We start from the raw sequence: 27,990 nt of genomic DNA, 5'->3' as shown, positions 1-27,990 counted from the left end.
GGGGCAGGTGCAAACCTCTTGCTATGGCTCCTCTTACTAACCAATCCTTTACTGGCCCCTCATCCCAAAATACCTAGGAGCCAACTGAGTGGGAAAACCCGGGACCCCCGGGGAGAGGGAGAGGCCAAAGCTGGTGGATTGCTGTGGGGTGCACCCATTTAGGATCCGGGTTAGCCCAGGAGCTGCCGAAGGCTGGGATTCCTCTCAGGACTTTGTTGACTTGCGGATAGCAGGCGTGCTCTGCTGATTCCTTTTCATCACTGTCAAAATGGTGATCAAAGTCTTTGTAGCCACATCTTCGGGGTCTACAGCGGTAGGTGTCTCATTTAACATATGTCGCTTTCTGCATCAGGTTGGTAAATTAGCCTAGAAGATCCCGGGACAGCCTGAGTTTGCATGTAAGAGAAAAACACCAATTTTCTTCTGGTCTGTATTTAACACCTTATTCTTGAAAGCAACTAAGAATATAGAGAATTCATGTTAATGCAGGCTTGCTTGCATGCTATATTTTACTGTAGGTATAACATTTCCGTACAGATTATCTGCCAGTAAATATATTTAATTTAAAAAATAAATAAATTATATTCCCGGAAGAAGGAAAAAGTGGATATTGTATTTGTACAAATACCAAGGTAGACAGTTTACAGTAGAAATTAATGTATTTATTTTTAGAAGAGACTTTAAGACACTGCAACTGTTGAAGGGGAACAGTGTCTAGTAAAGAACCTGCAGTCAAAGTAAGCTGAATGAAATTATGCGGAAAAAAATGTCGTCCCCATCCTCCTCCCTTTCCCTAGCTTTTTTTTTTTTTTTAATATAATGTCTCTTGAAATGGTGTACTGATGATTTTTAGTATCAAGATCTACTGCTGTAGCTGTCAGTACAGTGTATCAGCTTAAGGAAAGGGCATGTGAATAGTAGGGAGATTGGAAGTCTGTGGGAGGTGGAAACCGGGAAAGGACTGTTTCCTTTTATATCCAGTTCCCATATGAGCTCAGATTGCAGCTTTCCTTTGGCGGTCATTCATTCCCAGTGACATGGCTAAACAAATTGGCTGGTGCTTGCACATAGCTTAACTACATCTCTGTTTCTCTGACACCAGCTCCATGTCTTTAAGAAGCTTCCAGAGTTGAACAGTTCCAAAAACATCCCCTGTTCAGAGGGCTACCATCTCTAGAAAATTAAATGGGAAACATTCACTAAAATTCAAACTGGAACACAGCTTAGGAAAGTTTGCAGTCCCTTCATCAGCTTTTTTTTTTTTTTTCTTGTTTATTTTTCTCCTTTTTTTTCCTTTTCTTTTTATCTTTTCCTTTGCCAGCCTGTCTGTAAGCCTGACACTCTGAATATACTATTGACATTCCCATTCCTTTCTTTTTTAATAAGAAACCTTATATGCAAGGCAGAAAAAGAGGAGGAGGAGGTTGGACACCGCAGGTTTGGTAGTTTGTAATCTAACAGTAACTGCTCAAACAACGTGGTAAATTGCCACACATCATGCATTGGCAGTCTTTTCTCTCCTGTTTGGTCTCCTGTTTTGGTTTCCTTTGGTTGACCGAACAAGAGCCTTACCTGCCTCTTTTGGCAGTCATCTGTTTCTGGGGAAAAGCTGTGACCGTGACTGGAATCCCACCACAGACATCCTGGATGTGTGTGTTGTGGCCATCACCTTGGTTCTCCTTCAAGACTGATGCTGTGTGACGAAGGCATGGATTGTTGCCGTTGCAGCTACAGGAGTGGGGCTGTAGGTCAGCAAGTCAGTTTTCTGAGTGCTTTGATTAAACACTGACATTTAGGAGATTGCTTATGCAGTTAAAACTAAGCATATTTAGCACTAGCCAAACCCAAATCTTTCCTATGTCATACATGTTTCTTGTATCTCCCTCCCAGCGAGCAGCTATAGCTAGCTCCTTTCCTTTTGGACTGCAATGAAGGGGTGTGTATGCTGCGCTGGGCAACATGCCAGCTTCATCTGGTCATTTTGAGCTGTTAAGCATTGCTACTGTAGTTTATTAGTGCAGAGAAAGATAACTAATGCCAGTGAACTGCAACAGGTCTTAAGCTTATCAATGCCAATCTCTACTATATGTTAGCAGCCTACAAAAGCTCTCAGTGAGATCCTAGGCGTACTGGAAGGAAGAGTATGGCATCTTTACACGGCAACGTGCCTATTTCTTTTTCCTTGTGCATTGGGTGTATGTATAGCAGTAACAATCTCAGAAGGTAGCATATATTCAGTTTACTGATATGTAATTGCAATTCCAAGTAAACATGATGTTCTGCTGAAGAAGTTTTCCACATTTACTAATGAGATAGATGGAAGGTATCCTTTCAATGAACCTTTAATGAGTTTTGATATATATAAAATAAAACTCACTCCTGCAAGGATCCAACACAAACCCTAGCATATCACTAAAATCCTATTAAAAACAAATTTTCTATTGGCCTTCTACAGCTTCTCCCTGAGAAGTGTGAATTTCATCCCTGTGGAGCTTAAATTGGGAGACTAAATTGTCCTAGGATCACTGATGCTCTCTTCAGTGTGGCTGATCTCCATCAAATACATGCTGTTCATTTTGAATTTCAAAATATGATGGGCCTATATCAGCAGAAAATTGTTGGTAAAGAATGACAATATTTTCTATTTTATGTACTCTAGAATTGCACTACTAATTGCATATGGTTCTCATGTTAATAAGTACTTTTGCAAAGTGAATGTAATGAACCCAGTAACATTCTTGTGCTCTGGATCAGTTGCTTGAGTGATGTAATTTGGTGTTGCTCTAGAGCAAACCTGAGGTCTGTATTTCCCCCCTCAATGATTCAGAAATGTATTTTAAATAACTTTCACTTTATTACCTTTGTGTGCCAAACACAGCTGATAACAGAGCTATGCATTAAGACAAGCAGAAGTGGAGACACTCATAGCCTAAAAGGGTACTAAATGGTTGTTTTGAAATGTCTTTAGTAAAAACTAAAATAATTTTGGTACTAGCCACAGAGGTGTTTAGGAATGGATAATGTCTTGTAAGCTTCTAGTCTACCATAAGCCAAGAGAGAATGGGGTCTTACACAGAGGAAGTCTTCCAAAGTCTTGCTCACTGCTGCTCATGGTTAGGACACCTCTAAAATCCCCTTTTTTTCTCAGTGTTTCTGCAGTCATTTTGTGAACTTGCCTGCACTCAAATCTGCAGGTCTCAGTTTTCGTGTAACCCAATCACATCAGAAAGACCGAGCAAAATACAGACTAATGAGACTAACATCTCGCTAAATAAAGAGCTGTAGCAGAAGTTAGAATCTAATAAATAATAATGATCAAGAACAGGTTGTCTGTGTCTCAGAAGCGAGAGCTGGGGCAGCTCTGCCTGCCGGCATTAACGTTCCTGCTGCGGTAAGCTGTCGACTAGATAACATTTGCTTCTGCCATAGGCAGCTGGTCACAGGGAATGATCTGGATTGCAACAATATAGAGGATAATAGTCACTTATGCATCAGGTGAAATTAATGTTAGCTGTAGCTCTTACACTCTAGCTAGATAATATTTATTTAAATCAGTTCTTCCTTAATGTAAAGGACTATCAGGCATGGGGGAACTTAAGCTTTGTTGAAAGCCAAAATGGCATTGATGAAATAACATCGTGCTCACCACTACTTTCCAGGGAATCTATGGCCAAGTTATCTGAATTCTTCCCATGCCATTAGGCACAAGTGAGGGCACAAACAAGCTGCTGCAATCTCATCCATTCTGGGAAAACCTTTGCATGTCCTCTGCGTTGTTTTATCCTGGAAGATTTCCCTCTCTGAGTGCTGCTTGCTGGAGATCCTTTCAGCTGCCAAGCTACCTAGTGCCAGCCATGGCAGAGGCTTGCTTTATGGTTTCATACTTAATGTATGTCCCAGAAACTCCATCTTGTTCTCTGCTTAAGCCCTAGTAATTGTTAAGATACAGCTCATTTTCTGCATAGTTTATTATTATCATCATCATGAGAAACATCTTGCCTTATCTTTATTCAGCATAATTACATATAACTGTTTATTTTTCCTTGGCATTCATTTTTCTGGCTCTGTCTGAGCCTCTTGGATATTATGAACTCCAAACTGAAGAAAAATTGTTTACCCAGTTTTAATGCTACAAGTTATAGCTGCAGCCATAAGCAAGGGAGCTCAGACTCAGTAGTTGCATCTACCTTATCTCCTCAGTGACATTATCTGTCCAGGCACTAGCTATTCCAGGAGCGATATCTCCTTCAGTGCCTGTGTCCAAAGAGACAAGCTGATGCTGAAATTGCAGCTGACAGCACTTGAAAGGGTTGGCTTTTAGAGCTGGTAGCGCTCTTAGTACTGGTTCATGCAGATTTTATTAACTATTTACGCAAACGTTATCCTGCCACCTCCTCCAATGAAGTGGGCACATGCATTCCTCAGGCAATGCTTTCTGCCACCTGAATGTGTTTGGCAAATGACTGCGCAGCTAAATGGCCATTAGGAAAATGACCTCTGTTTAAAAAGTGAAAATAAGAATATATAAGAACACCTTTGAGATCTGTCAGCTGTGTGGCTTGTGAACACGTTAGAGTAGTATTTCCATTCAAAGTGATTTGCTTTTTCTAGCTCACCATAAACCTCTGCTGCTGTCTTAAAAACAACATGTACAGCATTTTATGTGTTATTTTTTTTTGCAAGCAAACATAGCTGCATGGAGAGATATTTCATCATTTAAACAGGAACAAGAAATTGTATCCTTAATAATAATAATGAAAACATACCCCTCCAATATAATAGGCTATCATTCTACTTCTTCATCTTTTCAGGTTTATTAGATTATAGAAATGCATAATCCATGGGTTGCTTCTCATCTCATTGCATGTCTCAGACTGATTTACACTGGTCTGGTGTCACTTTAAATTCAGGTGTTCATATTTCTGATTTGTGGAAGACCTGCCTTCAAATCGTAGGATGGGTTACGTATAAAAACTACCTGGATACATCATGCTGGCTACCATCTCTATATGACACCAACAGGCTCCATGGAGCCGCATAACTGGGAGGTGAAGAGAATCATCTCTGGATTGTGCTAGGTAGTAACGTGGTTGTTTGTGACCAAAGAGCAACATGAGAAAGATTGTACAAATCAGTTAAACAGCACTTGCTTCAAATACAAATACAAGATTGCTGTCTGTAATGTGGGACATATTCAAGCATAGGAATTAAGCTGTACAGGATTTCTGTTGACTTTAATTATGCCTAGCATTTAAGAAAAGGGATGGAAAAACAAATGTGGCTCAGTGAAATCTAAATGTCACATGGAAAGAGTAAGAAAAAAGTGTGTATCGTATGTTGGGGAGAGTATGTACATATGTAGGCAGGATTAGTTTAGCTGTTTGTATGTGGCACTCAGATCTGGTTTGGAGTAGGAGGCTTCCTGCTGAGTGTCTTTTCTAAGATGGAGGTACTGCTGCTTCCAGGAAGGAAAGAAAGAAGCTGGGGGAAAGAGAAGTAGTGGCAGTGGTCTGGGTGCTGAGAAGCAAAGTCAAATCTTGGCTTCAAAAGTTTGGGGGCTACTGGAGCAGTGGATCCAATCTGACATATCAGCTTTGCTCATAATAGTAATCACCTTTAGAAAACATACTACAAATTTATAAACCAATTTCTTTTTTTCTCTCTTTCCTAACCAGATCAAAAAGAAACAGCAAGAAGTAGTGGGATTTTTAGAGGCCAACAAGATTGACTTTCAGCAAATGGACATAGCAGGTGACGAGGACAACAGGAAATGGATGAGAGAGAATGTCCCGGGTGAAAAAAAGCCTCAAAATGGAATTCCTCTCCCTCCACAGATCTTCAATGAGGAGCGGTACTGTGGGGTAAGAAGCTGTTTGGAAATTTATTGCCTTCAGAGGCACTAAATGTCTTTTCACAGAAACTGACTCTTTTCCAGTAGTTGGAAGTGTCCAATTTGAGATTCAGTTGGAAAGAACAATTATTAGAAAGTGTTTTTAGGCACAGAAAGGAAAATAAAGATAAAATTATTCATTTTTAAGATAAAAATACAGTTAGAGGGAAAACTGACTAGAGAAACTGCTTAATAGGCTGTATGTATTATCTCCCACAGACCCAGAGCCTGTGCAGGACCCAGAGCTCACTGCAAGGCACGGAGTTTGCTGCCTGTGAGGAGCTCTGTGTTTTTCCTCTCACATTCTCCTACCTCCTGCTGCGTAGCTCACTCACAAGTTGGCCTGCTGTTGGCTTGCTGCCTACACTCTCACTTCAGCTCCCGAAGACCAAAGGCAGTACTGGCTAGGTGATACTATGGCTTCTTCACACAATATCACAGGCTAACCAAATCTAGACTGTAAAAACAGCTCAATTGCACTTGGAGTAGTAAGTGCTCAGTTACGTGGTTTAACAATACTGAGTTATTCAAGACCAGCTGTATGGCACTTCCCTTCTCAAACTTTCAGTTAGTTTTGCATGCTGTGTGTTGGTCTTTTGTCTGTTTCACACAGAGCCATCTGAGTGCTGGGATGTCAAGCAGATGTCTGAGACACCAGGGGCCATGAACAGGCATCTTTCTTTTCCACTATGTTATAAATAAATAGGAAATGTATTTGACTGGAATAACTCTAATATGTGGTTTGAGTTACTGAAATTATATTGCTTATTCAATAAATCCAACTCTTCACAACAGAAATTTTAACACACTTTCATATATGCTTGTAACCAGTTATTTCTCTTGAGAAAGGTCAGATCAGTGGCATGTAGTACTGCAACAACATTAACATTAGGACTTGGAATCAAAGGAGATATCAGAGACATTTTTTTGCTCTCGGTCTGGATGGAAATACTGACCAGAAAGTACTCTGATATGATCTCTGAAATGAACTTGCAAAGTACTCTGAAACGCAGCTCACATAGTGAGTCCAGTTTTAGGTTACTCAACAAATCCAGTGTGAACTACTGTGAAGGTTGTTTTGGAAGAGAAGGGATTTACATGCCACTACATTTTCAGAATTAACTTAAGTGCTTTGAGAGACAGAGTTGCTAGTATGAGTAAAGAGTACAATAATTTCCTCATTTCTCATAGGAATCTTAGAAGAGAACTTGGTAGGCTAGAGTTCATGTAATTTCAACATCTAATCTGTACCAATAAAATGTATCACTTGATATATCTTACTCTGGGTTTCGTGGCAGCCAATGTTGCCATAAATATTTCTGAGATTCCCTAGAGAGGTTACCTAGTGAATTAAAGAGTTATTGCCTTGCAGAGCATTGCAGCCAGTCAGCCTTGTCAGTAAATGATAAATAGACAATTTTTACTCCATGTGTGAAGCTATTTCAAGAAGCCAAATACTCTGCATCTTAAAATAAAGCTATAGTAAAGAAGAGTCCTTTGCAAAAACACCCCACATTGGAAAGGGGTCTAGAAAGCAGTTGTAGGTACTGTTTTAAGACTAAATCAAATTTATTAGTTTGAAAGTCTCCAGAGTTCTCATGTGGACAGCTCTCAAAGCTCATAGCTAGTGATCCCAGTGGGTGCATAATGGAGATTCATTTTTTTGCATAGTATCTCAGCACATTTTCCAAATAAATAATGTAAGGATATCAATGCATGATCCTTACCCTTCTCCACGGGAGGAGGTGCCTTCAGGGAGCTGCACAGTGTGTGTGAAGTGAGATTAGGTGGGCTGCTTGAGAACAAGGCAGGTGGCTGGCAGACTGCTGCTAAATTCCTCACACATGCATGATGTCTTCCACAGGATATCTACAGCACAAAGCTGGAGATTTGCTTCCTACTTCCCTGCAGAGCCTTTGCAGGCCCAACAGACCAGTCATTCTGAAATCCGGGACTGTTTCACCCTGTTTGAGGTTTCCATACAGTATATACCTTAACTCTTCCCCTGTGTCCTGCTTCCTTTGTCTTTGGCCACTTTAGAGAAAATAGCGTTGAGGATTGTGAAGATCTGTCGAGGTCATGGACTCCACTTCCATGTCCTGAATTCTTGAAAGTCCCTTTAAAATATGTTGTGCTAGTTAGAACAGTCTTCAGAGGTCTCAGCTTCATGGGCATCAGGAAACCTTAGAATTTCAATCCTGGATATATGCAGTCAGTTTATACACATTTTCTTGTATGACAAAGTTGCCCTTTAGCAAAAGCAGTTCACATCCAGTGTATTTATAACTGGAGATTATATCTTCTTTCAATCTTATTTTTGCAGTTGTAAACAAGTCAAGCTCTTTATGCCATTTTTATACCTCTTTTTTTTTTTTTTTTTTAAAGATATTTGCTTTTTCTCCTTCCTACTATTTTTTTCATTCCTGAATATTTTTTTTTTTTTTTTAAGTTAAAACTTGTTACATCATTTCATTTCTGCTCATTCTTTGTTCTGAGGTCTATCTTTTCTCTCACTTCCCTTCCCATTGATCTTCCTAAATGTTTTGTTCCCATTCACATACATATAAGCCTATAACATATACATATAAGCAATATCCTGGTCTGGGAGCAATGGGGAGATGAAAATTCAGGATAAAGGGTTTCTTTCCTCACCCAAGGAAAGAGAGATTTGGAGTGAGACATGGCAACCCCCAAATACTTTTAAGGCTTAGCCTGTAGCAGAGAGGAATTCGTTATTGGTCTGAATTAAGTAGTGAGTGTGCTTTGAGGAGGTTGTACTAGATGGTTTCCTGAGGTTTCTCCCATCTGAATTACCATGTGGTTCTAGGATTTTGTAAAATATGTTCTGTTCCATACCCACTAGAGACAGAAAAGATGGGCAAAAAATAAAGCAAATGAAGTTTAAATCAGACACAAAAAAAAAAAGAAAAAGAAAAAAAAAATGATGTTATCTAGTAACCACTTGAAGAAGCAGATCAGAAACAGATTCATTTTCTATGCCTGGCTATAGCACTAGTCTCAAGTATCCATTCTAATCCATCAGTGTTGGCAATTAAGTTCTTATCCGATCTTTTTCTTAAGCTGCTTCTTTGCTCATGTCTAGACAGACGTCTGCATCTGTGTCACTTTCTAAATATACTGAGCACTCTGTTGCTCTTGTCTTAATTTTGCTAAAAAAAAAAAAAAAAAAAAAAAAAAAAACACTAGGAAAGAAATGTAAAGTAATCTGGTTTTCTCTGTAAACTGAAATCGATGATTTTCTCCATAAACTTAAATCTATAGAATAGCTTACATTGTGTATCTTAAAACAAACAAACAGCAACACACAACTGATTTTTTAGGTAAGAGTTTTATTCCATGCCTTGTGTAACTGCTAAAGTCAAATATAGGGCTGATCTGGGGCTGTACCACTCACTCTGCTTTCCACTGATGTCCAACTGGAGTTTACTGTTTTCTGCCTGGCATTTCTACAGTGACCATATAAAGGGTGGCATGTAGACTGTATGTGTGCTAATTTAATAAAGAAATGCCCACAGAAGATTTTTTGTTGTTGTTATTTTTTTTTGGGGGGGGCAAAATATATGTTTTGGTGTATTTTTCAAAGACTCATTCCAAAGACAAATGACACCCCCACCCTCTGCATAGATCATTTATGTCTTCTTATACAGATATAATACTATTGCTTACCTGAAATAAATTGTTGCTGCTTTTTTTCTTACTGCCTTCCTTGGGAGCAGTTATCTTCAGTGGTTCAGTGAGTGGTGATTTGAACAAGTCACCATGAGGGAAGCAAGAGTGCAAATGCAGAACACAAAAATTGTTCCGCGGTCACTGTAATCCTGCTTTTACTTGATTTACCTTACAATTTACTGTGAGAAACCACATTTACTCTGTCATATTGTACACTACCTCTTGCCAAGGAGTACTTGATATGCTGGAAGATCGTATCCTTCATTGACTAGGGGTTCGTGTGGTCATTCGCACGTCTTGCTTGTGACCTCAGGTCTGGTTATCTACAAGGCTACGTGCCTCCAGAGATTTTTTGTGCATTTGCAGTCTGCTGCTTTTCTTCTGGGGGAGAGCTAACAGCATAAAATATCAAGTCCACTTCATGGCCATTCCTTGTTGCAGTCTTCTCCTTGTTTCCCAGCTATTGATGTTCTGTGCCATGCTTTGCTTGGGCTTTTTAATGAGTATGTGGTATGCAGAAGGACACAAAGGTTTTGTGTGTTTGTATGGCCTGTCAAAGGACTGTGTCAAATTCCAGCCCTTCGAATTGCAGAAAATCTTCATGCTCCTGTTTGCTGTAGCACTCCAAAATGTATGGATCTTCAGACACGTAAGGCAGACTTGGGTTAAATAAGAAGGGGAACCCCATGGCAACGTGAAAGCAGCAAAGAGATGGTTTGAGGAATGAACGGCCCAAAGTAGCAGCAGGTATTCTGCCTGGTCAGGGCAAAAACTGTTCTGGGGCTTCTCCCAGACCAGGCAGTTCCCACTGCCTGTAGCCAGCTCTGTGTGAAAACCAAACTGTCCCTCCGATAAATCAGTAAAATGGGCTGTCATTTAACCTGGCTGTTAAGCTATGTTGCCTCTTCCAAACTGGCCTGAAATGTCATTGATTCCAGGCTTGTTGATGTTAGAGTGGCTTCTAAATCATTTGCTGCAGCCTTTCCCTAGGTTAGCCTTTGCCAGTCATTTATGGAAATACCAAAACAGCCCAATAAAACAACTCGGGTCCTAACTCAGCTTTACAAACAAGTCTCAGTGATGAGTCATCACCTTCTTATTTACAGGGTTCTATTTTTGGAGATATTTGGGATGAGAGGAAGGATGATAAAGTGGTCATGGCAGTCGTCTAGGACTCAGCAGATGCATTCAGTCCCCTGTCCTACACAGAGCTGCCTTGTGATTGCGGGCCAGCCACTTATGACTGGAGTTTTTGTGTTAACTTATAAAGAAAGAAAATTATTATTAAGAATATTATTGCAAAGTTATTATTATTGAAAGTTATTATTCAGAATATTATTGCACATATGTTGACTTTTACCTGCCCGAGACGTGAGTTGTGAACTTCCCAGCAACACACTAGTGATAGCAGAGTTTCCTTACTTGATAGGAAGGTTGTGCAGGAAAGACCCAGTGAGTTCTAGATGGTAGGATAGGAGCCATCCATTCCTCCTTTTCAGTTATTTTTCATTTTTCAGCACTGGAGAGAAAATGGACATTTTTGACACTGACTTAGCTCTTCAGCTCACATAAGGACAAGACATTTTGGCTAGTACATATACATGTATGTCAGAGGGAACAACAAAGCCCTGTGCTAAGTTTGTCTGGAAAGACACTGCATTTTCTGATTAGTGTACCTTTCTTTAAAATTTCCTTGTTGCCATTTCACTTGTGCTATTACATTGACTGTTCCCTTTTCTTTGTCATAAAGCTGTCTAGGGTTTTGAGGGCCTATTTTGTGTTCTTGCAGCAAGGTTTATTTTAACATTTAGATGGGAATAGTTTTGCTTTGGTGTGTATAGCTGAGGCACATTAAAATGAGACGCTTGGTTTTATCTGATTCTGACATAGATGTGATATAATTAAAGTGTAAGTCTCTGGAGAGGTTTGCCCATTTGTTCGTTTTGCCAGCCAGGATGAAGCTCCCTTTATCTGAATATTCTTCCTGGGGCTTAGATAATGCAGGCACTGCTACAAATGCATAGTCATTCTCATCAATATAAGAAAGATGTGCCTGTACTAGTTTCTTCCTCCTCTGCTCTTTGTTTTATTGTTGTTACCAATTCTCTGTTGTTTGTTTGTTCCATTTTTAGGACTTTGAATCCTTTTTCTCTGCTAAAGAAGAAAATATTATTTATTCATTCCTGGGTCTTGCTCCTCCTCCAGGCACAAAGGTAGGCACTGCTGTCCTTCCACGGGAGACATATACTTTACTTTAATAAAAGATGAAGAGAAGCAGTGACTCAGCATGTCAAATAAGGGATGGTGACAAGCATTACACTAGGTGCTGGTGCAGCAAAGTGTTCTTAGGGGAAAAAAAATATTGCTGGTTCAGTACTAAAAAATACTTTTCTCTTCCCTTCTTTCACTAAAAGCTTGTTACCATGCCTCCAGCTGATGATTTTCTCTGTTCTTTTTCCTCTCCTCTCCTCTCCTCTCCTCTCCTCTCCTCTCCTCTCCTCTCCTCTCCTCTCCTCTCCTCTCCTCTCCTCTCCTCTCCTCTCCTCTCCTCTCCTCTCCTCTCCTCTCCTCTCCTCTCCTCTCCTCTCCTCTCCTCTCCTCTCCTCTCCTCTCCTCTCCTCTCCTCTCCTCTCCTCTCCCACAAAACAATATTTTATCATGTTCAGCTTTTAAATGATGCAGAATTTCCAAACGAAGTTTATGGATTGTGCTACTTATGTGAAGCATTCACTTCTCCCTGACTGCATTGAACGGAGCAAACCAAGTCCGTACCAGCCACCACTAGAGGGGCCAGGGTGCTGGACCTATTCCATCCTGAATGGGTGCACTTTTCCTAGGTAGAAGCTTTATAACTGGGAGTGTAATAGCTCTCTTATCTCGAGATCATGTTAGATCATAATCAAATGTTACCATCTTTAATACGGGTGATTCAACAAACAGAATGAATCAAGAGAGTGATGAGTCAGTGACAGCAGAGAACCTGCAGTGTTGTGGTGACCTGGCCGAAGAACTGCCACGGAGCATGGGTTCTGCCTTCTGGTCTAACTCTGCTGCCAACCGTACAACTCTGAGTAAAATGCCATTGTAAATGCCTCTGTTCTTCCTCTTCCATAAAAGCAGAGAGAAAAAACAAGCCTTTTCTTAGTGCTTTGAGAACCACAGATGAAGAGATACACAGGGGAGAGACACAGTTGCTATAAATGTTGCCTTTGACACTGAGTCCCAGTGTGATAAGGAACTAGTGATTTAAGCCTTCTGCTTTAGCTGTCCCATCACCCACTAAGGGAAATAAAAATTACTTGCCTACCTCACAAGGGTCTTTTGAGATTTCATTTAATTAACATCCACAAGGCCATGCAAGGCTTAAAGGACTCTAGGTATTACATATAATAATCATTATAGAATATATGTGAAGAATCAATGAGATAAAGAGAATTGCATTTTTCCATCTTCCCACTTCATACATTATCTGCTCCTCCATGCAAGGTTCTGTTAGATAGTGGGTCTTGAAGCAAAGTAGCAATTTTTAAGAATTCATTCATTCCAAGATGGCAGCTGAGGCTGTTAGTTTCTACTTCGTGACAACTTTGTAAATGTTGAAAATAATATGTTCAGTACATTCTTTCTGGGCAGGTAACTGTTAGTGCTATTGGTAGAAAACAAGCATGGTTTATGCTGATTAATGGCTGCATTGGTTTGGTGATTGTTTCAGCCCAGAAACGGGAAATAGGTGAGTGTACTTTTAAAAAATCTTTGTAAAGAGTGAAAGTATACTTCCATCCTTTTGGAATCTGGTACTGAATTTGAGAGAGACATATGCAATCTTTTAGCATTTATTTCAGAAGTGTTTCTTAGCATCTTCACTGCATGACAGTCTGGCTGTGCTTTGTCATACCGATAACCTTGCTGCACTGCTTCTGCTTTCCTTTCATTAGGCTGTCAATTCAACCTTAGCATGAAGTACAATGGGTGGCTCGTGACATTGATTTTCAGCAGCATGAATCTAGGATAATAAGTCAGGTGTGGAGGAGATGCTAATGATGACACATATGAGAGGGTTTCAGGGTTTCCTACTAATCCCTTCATAATCTTCCTTCCTTCCTTCCTTCCTTCCTTCCTTCCTTCCTTCCTTCCTTCCTTCCTTCCTTCCTTCCTTCCTTCCTTCCTTCCTTCCTTCCTTCCTTCCTTCCTTCCTTCCTTCCTTCCTTCCCTCCTTCCTTCCTTCCCTCCTTCCTTCCTTCCCTCCTTTCTTTTTCTTTCATTCTTTCATTCTCTCTCTCTCTTTCTCTTTCTTTCTCTCCTTCTTTCCTTCCTTCTTTCCTTTCTTTCCTTTCTTTCCTTTTTCCAGAATATGGTGATAATTTACAATGATAAAGCATGGAAACAACATAAAACAGCCAGTGAGCATTTGCTTTATAGGTGTTATTATCTCATGGAGTCATTATAAAGATTAATATGAAGCTAATATGCCTTTTATATTGACAAATCTTGCCTCAGAAGATTCTCTTTCCTTTTCCATTTTTTGACTCATGTTGCTCCAGCAGTAAAAAACCTCTTTAATACCCGTGTTGTTTCACAGCACAGCCCACTAAGAACTCAACCAAAGGCTGTTCTGAGCTTATTTTCTAGAGCAAGCAGAGAAACTTTTTTGCTACTCCCTCAACAAACTCTAACTTCCCGACAAAATAGCTGGAGTTAAATTCATTGCCCTGTCAGCCTGCTGAGTGCAAAATATGTTTCGATTTTGCAAGTTCTCTTTCTTGTAGCCTCTGTCTCTCTGAATTGGGTGGCTACAACTTGTCACCCGATAATCATCCAGTGTGTACATTGAACTGTTACTGCTAGGTGTTGCAGCTCTGATGGTGCCAGTCTAATGTGCAAGCTTACGGGGCGAGTCTGATTTGACTGAAACACATCAAGACTGTCACCACGGTGCAGCCTGACAGTAAGACACGTGTAAAGATTCTCTGAATACACAGATACATAAAGGAGATCCTTCTCAGATCTGCAGCACACACATTGGTCTTTACACACTTATTTAGGTATTCTTTTACTTAAAAAAAAAAAAAAAAAAAAAAAAAAAAGCTTGATCTCTGTGTTCCCAGTTCCAATACAAGGAAGTGTTTTGATGCGTGAATGGCACACGAAAAATTCTGCAGACCCTGGTGGAAAGGCTGATGCTCTAATTGCTAACTATTTGCTTAGGCCACTGTGGGAGTTGGGCAAAGATCTTCAAACTTCTTTTCCTATAAGCCAAATATATTACTGTCATTTTTATGAAGAGTGCCATGAGACAGTAAAACACAGTGACCCTACCAGGAATCAGTGCATGTTTTTGGTACTTCCAAAAGAGTCAATTAGCTCACACAGTTCTCTCTCCCCTGTTGCCTCACCATCACACTGGTTACCATATTTTCTAAAGCATCATTTAACAGTAATGATAACATAGTTTTATATCACAGAATACCCCAAGTTGGAAGGGACCCACAAGGATCATCTAGTTCAATTCCTGGCTTTGCACAGGACCACCCAAAACTCAGACCCTCTGTCTGAGGGCATTTTCCAAACACTTCTTGAACTCCATCAGGCTCAGTGCTGTGGTCACTGCTCTGGGGAGCCTGTTCCAGTGCCCAACCACCCTATGGCTAAAAGAAGAAGCTGGCAGGGTGTTTGTGTTAGTAAGTTCTTTAGTCTACTGATATGAAATTACTTCCCACTTGAAGGAATACATGGACTTAAATACCTCTATTCTATTTTTTAAACATCTTTCATGGCAGTCTGGCATTTATGCTGTCCCCAAAGATCGCTCTAGTTAGTGATAAATTTCTGAAGGATCCTGTTTAATCTTGGACTAGGGGCATGACCAGACAATTATGTGCCAACATGTAAACATGTATATATTTGAGCTATGATCAATGTACTTTGTATGTCTAGAGTCATGCATGTCATTCTCAGCTGCCCCCAAAGTTTTTGTTTTGAAACCCTCATCATGTTTATGAGCCTGAGACTGTTTTCAAAATTCTTGAAAATGCTCTGAAATATCACTAATATATGAAGAGCCCATTAAAAGCAGTGGCTACATTGCTTTTTTTTTTTTTTTTTTTTAAATGACACAGGTGAATTGTTCTGTTAATGAGATGCATATTACTTAATCTAAGATGACAAACAGTATGCTGTATTATTACACCTTTGAGTATCTTAGCAAGGTTTGAATGCAGGCAATTAATTGCTTTTTATTTTCAGGGGCCAACAGTTTTTTTTTTTTTTTTCTTTTTTTTAACAATTGTATTAGCCAAAACACAATACTGCTTCCATTTCCCTGAACTCCAGAGAGCAGGCAGCTTGTATGGAGATCATTGAGGTTTACAGATGTTCTGTGAGCTCAGAGAAGCTCAGGCTGAAGGTCTTGTTTCAAATCTTGTATAGACTTAAATCCTTAATCTTAGTATTCTTAATCTTAATACCTAAAATCTTGGTATCCCCAAATCCATAGATACCTGAGATTTAGTCTTTTAGTTCAAGAAGACTTCTACTAGAACTGATTTGAATTACAAATTTACAGCACGTGTATTTCATTTAAAGGAAAAGTAACCAGTCAGCCAATCTTAATGAAAAGGAGTTCATTTTACATTAATAAAAAATAAATTTTGTATTGCTCCGAAGAGCTAGTATGATGGCGGTATTCCAAATGCCACAGGTGTCCATATAGTCACTGAGAACAATGTGTGTGCATGCGTGTGTGTGTCCTGGCTGGCAAAAAAACTGCTTCTGGAGTTCAGATCTCTCAGCCACCACTTTTATTTGCCTTATGTTCTGAGTAAGTATATGATTCATCTGAGGTAGTTTTACACAATAGGTACATTTGAATTAGAATGCCATCTTCACTCTTCATGTGCTTTGTGTATCTGCCAAAAAAATATTGAGTGCAGGGATTTTGCAATGAAATGTGAAGATACATGCTGAAAATAGATTTCTAACCAATTCGGTTTTCATGAACACTCACCTTTACATTTTAGGAACTGCTGCAAAGAAAGTATCTGTAAGGACATTATAATTTTCCCACAGAAAAAATGTATAAACACAGCATTGGACAAGAGAATTTCAATATTTTACGTGTTGCTACATACTTAAATTTTCAAATATTTTGTTATCTTTTGGGGGAAAGCAAAAGATAAATTAAGCCAAACAATTGGCTCTGTAGATCTGTTTTTCATAACAATGCCACCAGCAGCAGAGTGCAGTGAGCCCACAGTTTTATGTGCATTTCAGATGAGACAGCATTGGCAGAAAAAGTAGTCTTTGGTCCTTCCTCTGTCCTCCATCTCCTTTTCTTTACGCCCAGATACTCATCAGGCATCCTCCACATGCTGGAAGAAAACATTCATGTAGCTGTGTAATGGAGAGATCAAAATGTGTGAGGTGCTGGAGAAGCTTGTCTTTCTAAAGCTTTAATCTTGATCAGTCTCACACTACAGTTCACCACGCAGCCCCACAGAGGTTTTTGCTGACGGTGGGGAAGGGGCAGGGCAGTGCTGGGAGAGCCTGGCAGCTTCTGTGGTGCTGGCTGCTGGTAGTTTTCTTGCTGCTGTTCCCTGAGGAAAGGCATGGCAGCCTCTGTGCCCACTCTCTTTATGTTACAAGCTTCTTACAGATGAAACATATTTTCCCTGATTCAGGAAAAAGAAATGACAAAAAGGGCATCAAGTTTTACAGATAGTGAAGTTTCAGGAAGAAAACACATCTGCAGGAGTATTTTGTCTATTTTCACTCTATTGTGATACCTGCTTCCAAACATTCCTGACCTCCTTTCTATCATTTTAATCCCAGTTCAGCAGAGCATCTCAGCAGGAAGACATGTCTTGTATTGCACTCCAGATTTTGGGATAAAGATCTCAGAGTCAGCATTCACTTGAGTCTGCACTGGGGTTAAAGCCAGGTAGCGCCACTAGTGTCACAGTATCACAGAATCACAGAATTTCTAGGTTGGAAGAGACCTCAAGATCATCGAGTCCAACCTCTGACCTAACGCTAGCTGTCCCCACTAAACCATATCCCTAAGCTCTACATCTAAACGTCTTTTGAAGACTTCCAGGGATGGTGACTCCACCACTTCCCTGGGCAGCCTGTTCCAATGCCTCACAACCCTTTCAGTGAAGAAGTTCTTCCTAACATCTAACCTAAAACTCCCCTGGCGCAACTTAAGCCCATTCCCCCTCGTCCTGTCACCAGGCACGTGGGAGAACAGGCCAACCCCCACCTCGCTACAGCCTCCCTTGAGGTACCCATAGAGAGCGATAAGGTCACCCCTGAGCCTCCTCTTCTCCAGGCTGAACAAGCCCAGCTCCCTCAGCCGCTCCTCGTAGGACTTGTTCTCCAGAAATGCATCCTGTCATGCATCCACAGGCTAAGTACAGTGGCTGAGGAAATACCACATGATCATACACAATAAGGACACCAGAGGAGGACCTGTGAAGCTTAAAGATAGGGGATCATGAGCAGGGGATTTGGTGTAACACTAGGGACAGAGATGAAATTATGGAAAAAAAAGAAAACCCCAAAGCAATTGGGTGGATGAGTTGTAAGGGTTTGGTCACAGGGATGGGAAAGGAGCTCCTGTGCTGTTCAGGGATGTGCTGCTCTCTCCATAGTGTGTCAGACTTCAGATGGCATGGGACAGGATCTCTGACCCCAAATCTCTGTTGTTGGAGGCAACTACACAAGGTAACACTTCTCAGAAGTGGTCAAATTCCCTTTTAATGAATGAGATCCATTGCCTCCACTTCTCTACTAGAAAGCTCTTCCAGTTTCACACTGCCAATGGTTAGAATTTTTATTTACAGCTGGTTTTACTCATTTTGCATCTACCTCAGTGCTCTTCTTTATCCTATCCCTCCCTGATATTACTCTGATCTATTTTTAGAAAGCCATCATGTCCTCTCACTGCATTGCATTCAATAGATTAAAGTAGTAAAACTTTTTTTTTGTCACCCTTTCATAAGATAGGCTCTCCACTCCTTCAGATATTTCTGTGACCCCCCTCTGCACCTGTTCCAGGCTAAATCTCTTTCTTGAGCCTGGATGACTGGAATGGTACAGGGTGATCCAGAGGAGGTTTCACTTTTGCTTCATACAATGACATTAGTATTTGCTTTCTGCTCCAGCAGATATAATTCACCTCGTGCATCTGAGGATCATGTTTAGTACTGCTTTCACTGTTGCATCATGTTTGCAGCTCGGTTATTGTGCTCTATCATTACTTAAATACATCCAACTTTTTCTTATTTGATGATCATCAGCAAACAAGGTCCCAAAATACATTATAAACATCTGTTTCTAATATCTGTCCCAGAACTACCTCTCCCAAATAATGTGACTTTGCACTTAATGCTATTGCAGTTCATCCTATTCCTATTATTCCACTCAAGGCCATACAGGTCTCCTTTTATCTGACACAGTGTGTGATCCAGTGTGACCTTTCACGGCTACCTCGCCTGGGCAGGACTTGAAATGAAGAGTCTTCTGGGATGCTGCTGGAATAAATAGATATTATAGATTGGTGTGTGAATTGAGGGATAGTTACCTGTTGGTTAAAAAAAAAAAAAAAAGAAAAAAAAAAGAAAAAAAAAAAAGACTATTAAGAGACTGTGCATGAAATCCTTTATTACAACTGCTTTTCTGTAGCCTCCTGGTGAAGTTTAATTAGAGTGCATGCTGGTGAAAAAGCCTTTTTTCTCTGAAGCCATCAGGGTGAACATCCATTTCTACTAAACTTTCAAAAGTAAAGTTAGAGAATCTGCTGTGCTCTGAGAAGGAAGAGGTGCTTCAGTTCTTGTTTTCTGTATACAAACCCCATGCCTTTACCAAAAAAGCAACATGCTAACACACGCTCCTTTCAAAGGAAAATGTCCAAAAGGGTCGATTTTGATTTGACTGCTGAAGTAAAATTAGAAAAACACTTCCCCAAACCATAAAGTCATGAGTTGTATGGAAAGAAATTGTTGGGTTTGTGTCCTGAGGCTAATAATGACTTATTTGCTGCCAGGAAACTGAAAAGTCTGATACCACTAATGAAGCTGAGGCACACACAGAAGACAGTGCAAATGAAGGGACTCGTGAAGAGTCTCAGTCTGCTCAGTCACCATCAGAAGATCAACAGGTAATTCTTTCCTTTTTTGCTTTGTGATTTGAGGATTTTACCTGTGCTAAGCTCAAGAAACGGAACACCGCAGACCCTCCTAATTTATCTTAGGGTGGGAAGACTGATTGCAGAGTGCTCCTGTTTGTCTTTTGGATGCATTTTCTTTGACATCATGGTGATATTAAACAGATAAAACTCCAGGGAACCCTGCTCTGAATCATGGATAACAATTGTCTTTCTTTAGCAGTTTCCCTTTGCTACTTGCTATCATATGCCCTTTGACACTTGCTTTCATATGATTTTATTTATTTATTTTTTTTTTAACGCTCACTTGGATCTCAACTCTCATTACGGACAATAATTTAGAACTAGACATCTGAGTCCTATCCATGTGGAAAAATTGGCTCATGTCAATGACCAGCATCTGCAGTGCTCGTAAATCTATTTGTTAATGTTTGCTGTCAGGTACCAGCATTGACTGCTGCCATGGCAAGCCATATCTGACAGTGTCTTCTCTAGCCCATGCAGGAGCCCCTGCAGAAATGGAGACCACTGTTATCCTTCCTGCGTGCCTTATGCTGTGATATCAAAGCCACACAGGCAGATCTCAAGCTGCAGTGCAAGAGATTCTTGGACAAAACCATCTCAGTTATTTCAACTTTCTAAAATAATAGCCGCAAAACGTAACATTTACATTCCCCTGCAGTTAGCTGACATCAGTAAAGTAGTTATGGTTGAAAGCATAGATGGATCGTGTGAAAAGGGGCAATTCTCTTGTGTAGTTTTCTTCCTCAGTGGGATATTTGTTTCACTGGCCAGGGTCTAGACCAAGTAGAGACTAAGCAGAAATGGGCCCTGTGTCTGGAGATAGGAATCCCGATACTTTATTTCTCCTGCCACTGTGCCAATTTGGCATTTAAGGATAGCTTTGTTTTGATCTTGCAGTTTCGGGTGACTCTCTTCCCAAAGAGGCAAGCCTACTGCTGAATCAAGCACTTACACATCTCAAAAATACACTTTTTTTTTTTTTTTTTTTGTGTGTGTGTGTGTAATATCAGTAACAAATGCATAATCTCTCACTAATTTATTTTTTTAATAAAAGTAAATGTTGCAATGTTAAAAATAAACGCTGCGATGTTTTTCCAAAGGAAGTACCTCACTCTTTACAACTTTCCCCATTCCCAATTTTAACAATGACTGAACCGTTAGGCTGGAAATGCATCCTTTTCCACAGCCTCATATAAGTCTCAGGCACTGGAAGTCCCATTTTACATTTCAAAGTTGATCCTACATGATGATGAAAGGAGACACAGTCCTCAGTGGGAACTGAAATTTCTCCTTAAATTGTATGTAAGCATTTTTCATGTCTCTATAAATTCAGCCAGCACATGAATGCCATCAAATACCTTTTTCTTTTAAGAGAAATGCCAACTTTTAAGAGAAACCCAGCGTAAAACAGTAGTGCATCCCCTGGCTGGATTAGATTACCTGCCGTTCTGGCTAGCAATCTACTCTAATGTTTTTCAAATGAGAACAAACTGCTGGAACACCTCTGCAAATATGTCAAGCAGCTGTGTATCGAGGCTTTGTGATGACAGTGCAACACCGCTTCTACACAACAAGCACCTTGCTCCGTTTCTCACGGAACAGATAGGAGCTGTAAGTGGCAAACATATTGTCCTTTAGGTTTACAGGGAGGGGAGTGGCAGAGGAGTGAACACTGGGCAAGAGGGTGCATTTGAACTGGTAGTTCTGTCGTTATGAGGGCATAAAAGATGGTTAGTCTTCCAAGTCCCCCTCTTTCACCTGCACGGTCTTGGCAATGTTGAAATGTTCTTATGTTCTTACGTAAGGGGGAAGAAAAGCCTTCCTGAAATCACCCAGCTCTGGCACCCACCTTCATTGTGCCAGCGGTGTACTAGCTCCTAGGGGAACTAAAAAGCACTTTTTCTGTTCCTGTCCAACTCATTGTTAGAGAGTATACTCACAATTGCAGGCCACAAGGTATTAGTAGCTCATGCCAAGGATGAACAAAAAGCCATCTTTCATCCTGTTCTACCACCCACTTCCATGTCACGTAGGACAAATCACTTCAGTGACGTGGCATCTGTCTGCCTTGCCACAGCTCATTGTAATTAGCACTTCTGCATGGATGGCATGAATCATTCTTTAGAAATTCTGGTATTTTCATTCACTACAGTGAGCATGCAGAGGACTAGTTTAAATGAGAAGAATAACTTTGAGGTAACTATGGTAGGATGAATTCTGTCTTTTGTGTCTGAATCTCATTTTTTCCCCTACAAAAGAGAGCTAGAATAACATTTCCTTATGTGGCCGGGGTTTTATGAAGGCAAATACATTTAAAGATCATGAGACTGCCGTTGGAGTATCTCCATTGGATGTTGGGCCCTAAAGGACACATGAAGTATCAGTGCAGTATTTTTAGTATTTCCCTCTCCTCCTCTCATTGTGCAGCCCAGCACGTCTTGTTTGACAACTTGACCACACTGAATAGATGTTTTCTGTTTGCTCTACCCACACAGGTTTTATTTTATTTTTTTTTCTTCTGGCTTATTAAAAGTTGATCTCTGTGTACCATGTTCTGAAAGGGTGACCTTTTTATCAGTGGCCCGTGGTGTTTTGCAGCCACACGCTTTCATCTTCTGAACTGTAGTCAGGTCCCATTTGGAATGTCAACTTCTTTTCACAAACCCTCAGATCAAAATGTGGAAATATAAATAAGTATCACAAATTTATGTTCAGCTTCTGAATTAATATATAGACGTGAAATTATTCGTGGCATTTTGGCCCTATTTAGCACTCCATTTCAAGCAAGGTGAAAAACGACTCTCCTGTGTAGGGCATAACCCAGCCTGCTTTTCTCCAGTGACTCTGCAAGAGAATTGCAAGTGCTATGGAAACATTCTAGAAGACTCCTGGCAATGTAAAGGTATCTCAGTCTTTGCCAATGAACATATGACAGATGGCAAAATTAACTGTGGCTCTCTCAATTGTGGAGCCTCACGGAGGTCCCAGGTCTCAGAAAGCTTCTCCAAAACTTCAGTGGTGGGGCCAGTGTGGGTCCACGTGGAGGCTGCACCCCTCCCGTGCTGCTTTTGCTGCCATTGCTGGAAGAAGCAGGAGTCCAGAAGCCCCATCTCTGTCTCAGGTAGGACTTTGGGGAAGCCAGCAAGAGACCCCAACCCTCTGAAAAACAAATTTCTTCCATCAGAAGCTGCTTCCTGGAAGCAGAAGGGATAAGTGCACAGTGCAATAGGTTGTTCTTCATGCACCTCGCGTTAGACCTGCCAGCAGTTTTTCAGATTCAGGAACTCCAGCTCCTTATTCACATGTGTGTTCAGGAAAGCCCAGAGCAGATGTTGAGATAGAAATCTCTTACACAGGGACTGTAGTAAGGGACAGGAACAGCTCTTAGCCTGTGTTACCAAGGGACAGGTGCACTTGGATTTCTTTTGATTATGATTTCTTTCTCACTTTAAACCTGTTGCATTCTTTCCTTCCCTAATCACTTCATCAAGCTTATCCTTCTTAATAATTAGGACATCCCCCTAATCTTTTTTTTTTTTTTTTTTTTTTTTTTTCCATTCCTAATCCCCACAGAGATGGAGAAGGTCGAGGAACTATTTTGCTTGAATATAGTGCCCCTTTTCCTTAATTTGTCCTTTCGTTTTTGAGTTTTTGGAGGAAAAGGCTGTGACCTTCTATGCACTTATTTTTCTTTATTTTTATTATATGATTTTAACTTTAGCTTTTAGCTTGGGGGGTAGAATCTTTTTTTAAGTGGTGTCCCAGTTAAATCAGTTTGTGGTACAGATTAGGCTCACTTCAGGGCAGAATTATTTTAGAAACATGTTCAAAAACCATATTAAAATGCAAGCCTGTATCCTGTCTCCATAATTCCCCAGGCCATATATAAACCCTGGCACTGCAGCTCACTTCCTTATCTCCACTCATTCTGTGTAAAGTTGTAACAACCACTCACACCTCCTGCATGGTGCCGCTGCGTTTGCCCTTCCTCTTAGAATTTTTGTGAAAGATTAGCTCTTCTTTCCAACAATCAGCTTGGTATATAACATCAAATATTATTCACTGTACATTTATATTTTCTCTCTTTTATCCCTCTTCATCACTTTGTCTCGATCTACAGTCCAAAGCCAGTCTGTAGTATTTCTTATTCCTCAGTACCGTTGAGCCAAGGCATCTGTTCCAGCCTACAACAGTTAACAGCATTGCAAGCCAGATCCTGAGAGACAATATATAACATGGATAGATCTCTGTATAATTCTGATTTAACTTGGATTTTGAAGACCAGCTAATTACCACCATCACCAACCCCCCACCAGTGAAAAAGCAAACAAAACTCAAGCTCTAATGCTTTGCTTGCAAATGAAGCAGATTTAACTGGAAGTAATTGAGAAAAAGGGAGCTGTGTCTTATGATTTTGTGACCCCTTTTCAAAGTAAACACTTAGCATAACTGTGCCTTGTGAGCTAATCTGGAGGACTTTGTCCCAAAATAAATCCACTGAATTCCATGTAATTTCCTACATTTAATGTTTACTTTCCCTGTGCTTTGCTTGTATGACCTCTGAGGTTTTCTTTTTGATCTATCTTTTAAACGTTTTTTTTTTATATCTTTCACTTAGGAAAACAAGGAAGAAGATGCAGCAACAGGGGTATAGTATGCTCTTTGGACATTTTGCTTTCAGTGTTTGTTTGTGTGCACTTCATTCCTTTCCAGTCTCATCAATGCTCAAAAGTTAGTAAATTCTTATTCATGAAACTGAATATACCAGTTATATATTCTGCTAGAGAAAATTATTGGTCATAACATAGTCATACTTGAGACCAAAAATAGGTCAATAATCGTTAAAAGCTGTATATTGAAAAGAAACTGTCTTTCATGGATTATTCAATAAAATCCATCAAGGGCTTACAAGACAGCTAGATCTTTGGAAATCTCTTACTGCCACCATGCTAATTACAGCGTCATGCTGACAATTTAGGCAGTTCTACCTACAAAGGGTATATTTCCCTTGCCAGAGTTCATAAGGCCCAAGTGCAAATCTTTATATGCTTTTCTGCTTTGCCCAGCATCATAAGTTTATGCCTTGAATATTTCTTCAGTCTTCTCAATAAAGCTAATTATTACTTTAGGCTGTTTTCCACTACAAGCTTGTAATAAGTGAAAGGGCACGCTTAATCTTCCCACTTCCAAATGGCAATACATGCATATATACATGGGTATACATACAGATGCCTCCTGTCAGAGTTGTGAGCTGTGGGTCTGGAAGCTGCAATGGAGCTCCTGAGCCCATGGGCAGAGCGTGGAGGTTTCTGGTGGTGAGGCAGATGAGGGCTCTGAAGGCTTGATAGCGCACCCTGACACCACTACCTCATGCTTCAAGCAAGAAAAATGCCTGTATTCTTTTGTAAAGGGTAATTGAATTCTGAACTGAAGTTATTCACGTTTTTAAATGTTGCTTGTCTTTGGGCTTCCCAAGCTCCATTTCAAAAACAGTGAAAAAAAAAAAAAAGGACAATTTTTCTGAGGAACGGCTCAGAAAGATAAAATATTTCACTGGGAGAACTTTGGCTGACCTGTGTGGAAGTTCATATTACATTTCTGGTTTGGTAAGGAAGATCCCCTAACGCAATAGTTTTTTCTAAAAACAACTACTCAAAACAGGATTCTGATTACAACAGTTCCAAGCACATGTTTAAACAGGCTTTTACGTAAGTGACTCAGATATGATTCTCATACAGAAAACCTAAGTTCTGTGCTTATACACTACCAAAAGTCCTGACTGAAAGCTATTTATGAAATCTTTAATTGGTTGATCATTATGGGAGGACTTTCCCTTAATTTTTGTAATCAAGATAGTAGATGTAAATATGACATTTTTGAGATAAAACTGTTTATATTGCAGAGTATGTGCCTTTAAGCAAGAGTTTTCTGGAAGAGAAGGAACAGAGAAGACTACAGTGCCATTTTTGTTATTTTTTTTTTCAGAGTAGAACTATACTTTAAAGCTTAATTTGCTAGCTATTAAAAAACAGTAAACACAGACATAACATCTGTGTTATACAAATGCTACCTTACAGATGACTGTTCATTTTGTTTACTGAAGGAAGGGGCTATTGCCTCTAACTTGTGCCTTTTCTTCTTTATAAAACAAAGAGAAAAAAAGAACTTTAAAAACAGAAATAAAGTCTTGTTATCGGTCTCCAAACAATTTTTGGATTATTTGGGAGTTTAGTTCCTGTGTCATGAATCTTTATTTGTTTACTCCAAGAAAGCATCTAATTCAAAATATATTAAACTCTTTGCCATATTTACATATATTTTATGTTGTCATTTTAATCCTGACCATCTATTTACAGCCTAACTATGAGCTGTGTTCTAACCTATCTCAGAAAAGGATTCTTATATTCCCTTGCTTGCCTATTAACTGCACAAGGCTTTGGCACGTTAAGAATAAAGACTCCATACATCACTCTACTGTCCTATTTTTTAAGCTTTATTAAGATTGATTTTGCTAGAAACGTAGCAGTTGCAAAGGCAGAGCTCTGCATTTCAAGACTGTTTATTTTCCTTTAATTCCTAATTGCTCAACTACAACTCTTTTCTGTTTAAAAAAAAAAAAAAAAAAAAAAAAAGGGAGAAGAAAAGCAAGAAGAAGAAAAGCAAGAAGAAGGAGAAGAAAAGCAAGAAGAAGGAGAAGAAAAGGAAGAGGTGGAGGAGCAAGAAGAGTCTTAGTACACTTCCTTATGACACATTCTTTCTTGAACAGGTTTTCAGGTAACTATTGAGATTTCCAGCACAGTTTCTAAATCTTCTAAAAGAAACGTTAACTTGAAAATTTTGTATATGTTGTTGCATGAAATGCCTGCAATACAGGAATTGAAAGAATCTACCAAAACCATACACATGCCCTACCTGTCCAACTGGCAGGCCAAATGTACACTTTTCTGCTTATTCATTGCAGCTTCTCTTTTGCCTCAGGTAAGAATTCATCTCTCTCCTCTTTCTAATTTCACTGACACTTTCAAGAGCTTCATGTTTCAAAAGAAGCGCTCCTTCAGATGTAGTTGAACTTGGTCAACATGTTCAAAAATCATGAATGGGGAAGGGTGAAGAACCTGACCAGAAGTATGACACTATAATCTGTTAACTATGATTGCTTAGAAACTGGGCCAAAAGTGACTTTAAAAACTCAAAACAGGAAGCATCTAAGAGGCACAACTTGTACCCATAGAGATGTACAAGCATCCAGCATAGCTCGTTTTGTCAGAACAGGTATTAATCTTCAGGTTTCCTTCTTCCTTCTACTGTTTCATCTCCTGTGCACAGAAATAAAGATCAAACAATCTCTTATTATGGAAAAAAAAAATAAAATCATCTACAAGAAAGTTGGAATTTCCAGCAGATTTTCCTCTGGGTGGTGGGACACCCTGCTGACTGCAGCCACAAGGTGTTACAAGCTTTTTCTAGAACTGGTGGGTTTCCCAGCTAACGCTATTCCTGAGTTAACTGCCATAGGTTTTAGCAAATGTGCTCACACTGATGTGAGACCCAGTGCCTCAACAGGACAGAAAAGCTGTCAGCTCTTCCACACTGCCTCTCCCAGATCTGGGTCTGTTTCATGGAAATTAATTCAGCCTAATGCTGTCCAGTGTTCAGATATGTAAAGTCACAGAAAGAGTGCTAAATTCTGCTCTACTTTTCCTTATTTTTGTTCAGGAAGCACAAACTGGAGCAGCCCTGCCAAAGAAAAAGTCACCCTCTCAAGCAAACGATCACTACCTTTCACACCTGTATACATGTGAACATATAAATATGTAGCAGCAAAGATGCCACCCTATCCTACCTGCGGCCTTTGTATATATATTTGGTATTACAATTGCTTGTTAAAATGGGTCTTCTTATATCTGACTGATGATATTCCAGTTGATTGTTATATGTTGGAATAGTATTGTCCTTGTCATATTTTAGATTGTAAGCTCCTCAGGGCAGGAACCATGTCTTTCTTCATGTTTATGTACTGCCAAAAACACTGCTGCCACTCAGCAGATAACTGCACTCACACAAGTGATGTTGTATTCAGAGAAAATGAAATTCAGCACTGAAAACTACAAAGAGGCTTCCTGCATGCAACCTAAGTGAGTCACTTCTTCCCCAGCTGACTTTTGAAAATGATTAAGATTTCCATTGTATAGCAGTTTAAATAAACATTTTCTGTCACATCTCT

General features: G+C 39.9%; 1 protein-coding gene across 1 annotated transcript; it reads left to right on the top strand.

Moving 5' to 3' along the window:
• Positions 1–5: 5 nt before the first annotated feature.
• LOC311211195 (adapter SH3BGRL-like) lies at positions 6–27,990 on the top strand. The gene is made up of 7 exons (XM_084289768.1): positions 6–313; positions 5,676–5,861; positions 11,713–11,793; positions 19,623–19,736; positions 24,385–24,414; positions 26,400–26,540; positions 27,483–27,990. Exons 1-6 carry the CDS (start codon positions 269–271, stop codon positions 26,496–26,498), a joined length of 555 nt encoding a protein of 184 aa, XP_084145894.1. The 5' UTR covers positions 6–268; the 3' UTR covers positions 26,499–26,540; positions 27,483–27,990.

This window comes from Netta rufina, assembly GCF_964035555.1.
Source record: "Netta rufina genome assembly, chromosome: 1".
NCBI lineage: Eukaryota > Metazoa > Chordata > Aves > Anseriformes > Anatidae > Netta > Netta rufina.
This window is presented reverse-complemented; position numbering and strand designations above follow the sequence as displayed.

Excerpts from the sequence above, each read along its gene's own strand:
- LOC311211195 (XM_084289768.1), top strand. The coding sequence starts at position 269 with ATGGTGATCAAAGTCTTTGTAGCCACATCTTCGGGGTCTACAGCG. Across the intron at positions 11,794-19,622 it reads CTCCTCCTCCAGGCACAAAG|GAAACTGAAAAGTCTGATAC; the intron begins GTAGGCACTGCT and ends ATTTGCTGCCAG. Across the intron at positions 19,737-24,384 it reads CACCATCAGAAGATCAACAG|GAAAACAAGGAAGAAGATGC; the intron begins GTAATTCTTTCC and ends TCTTTCACTTAG.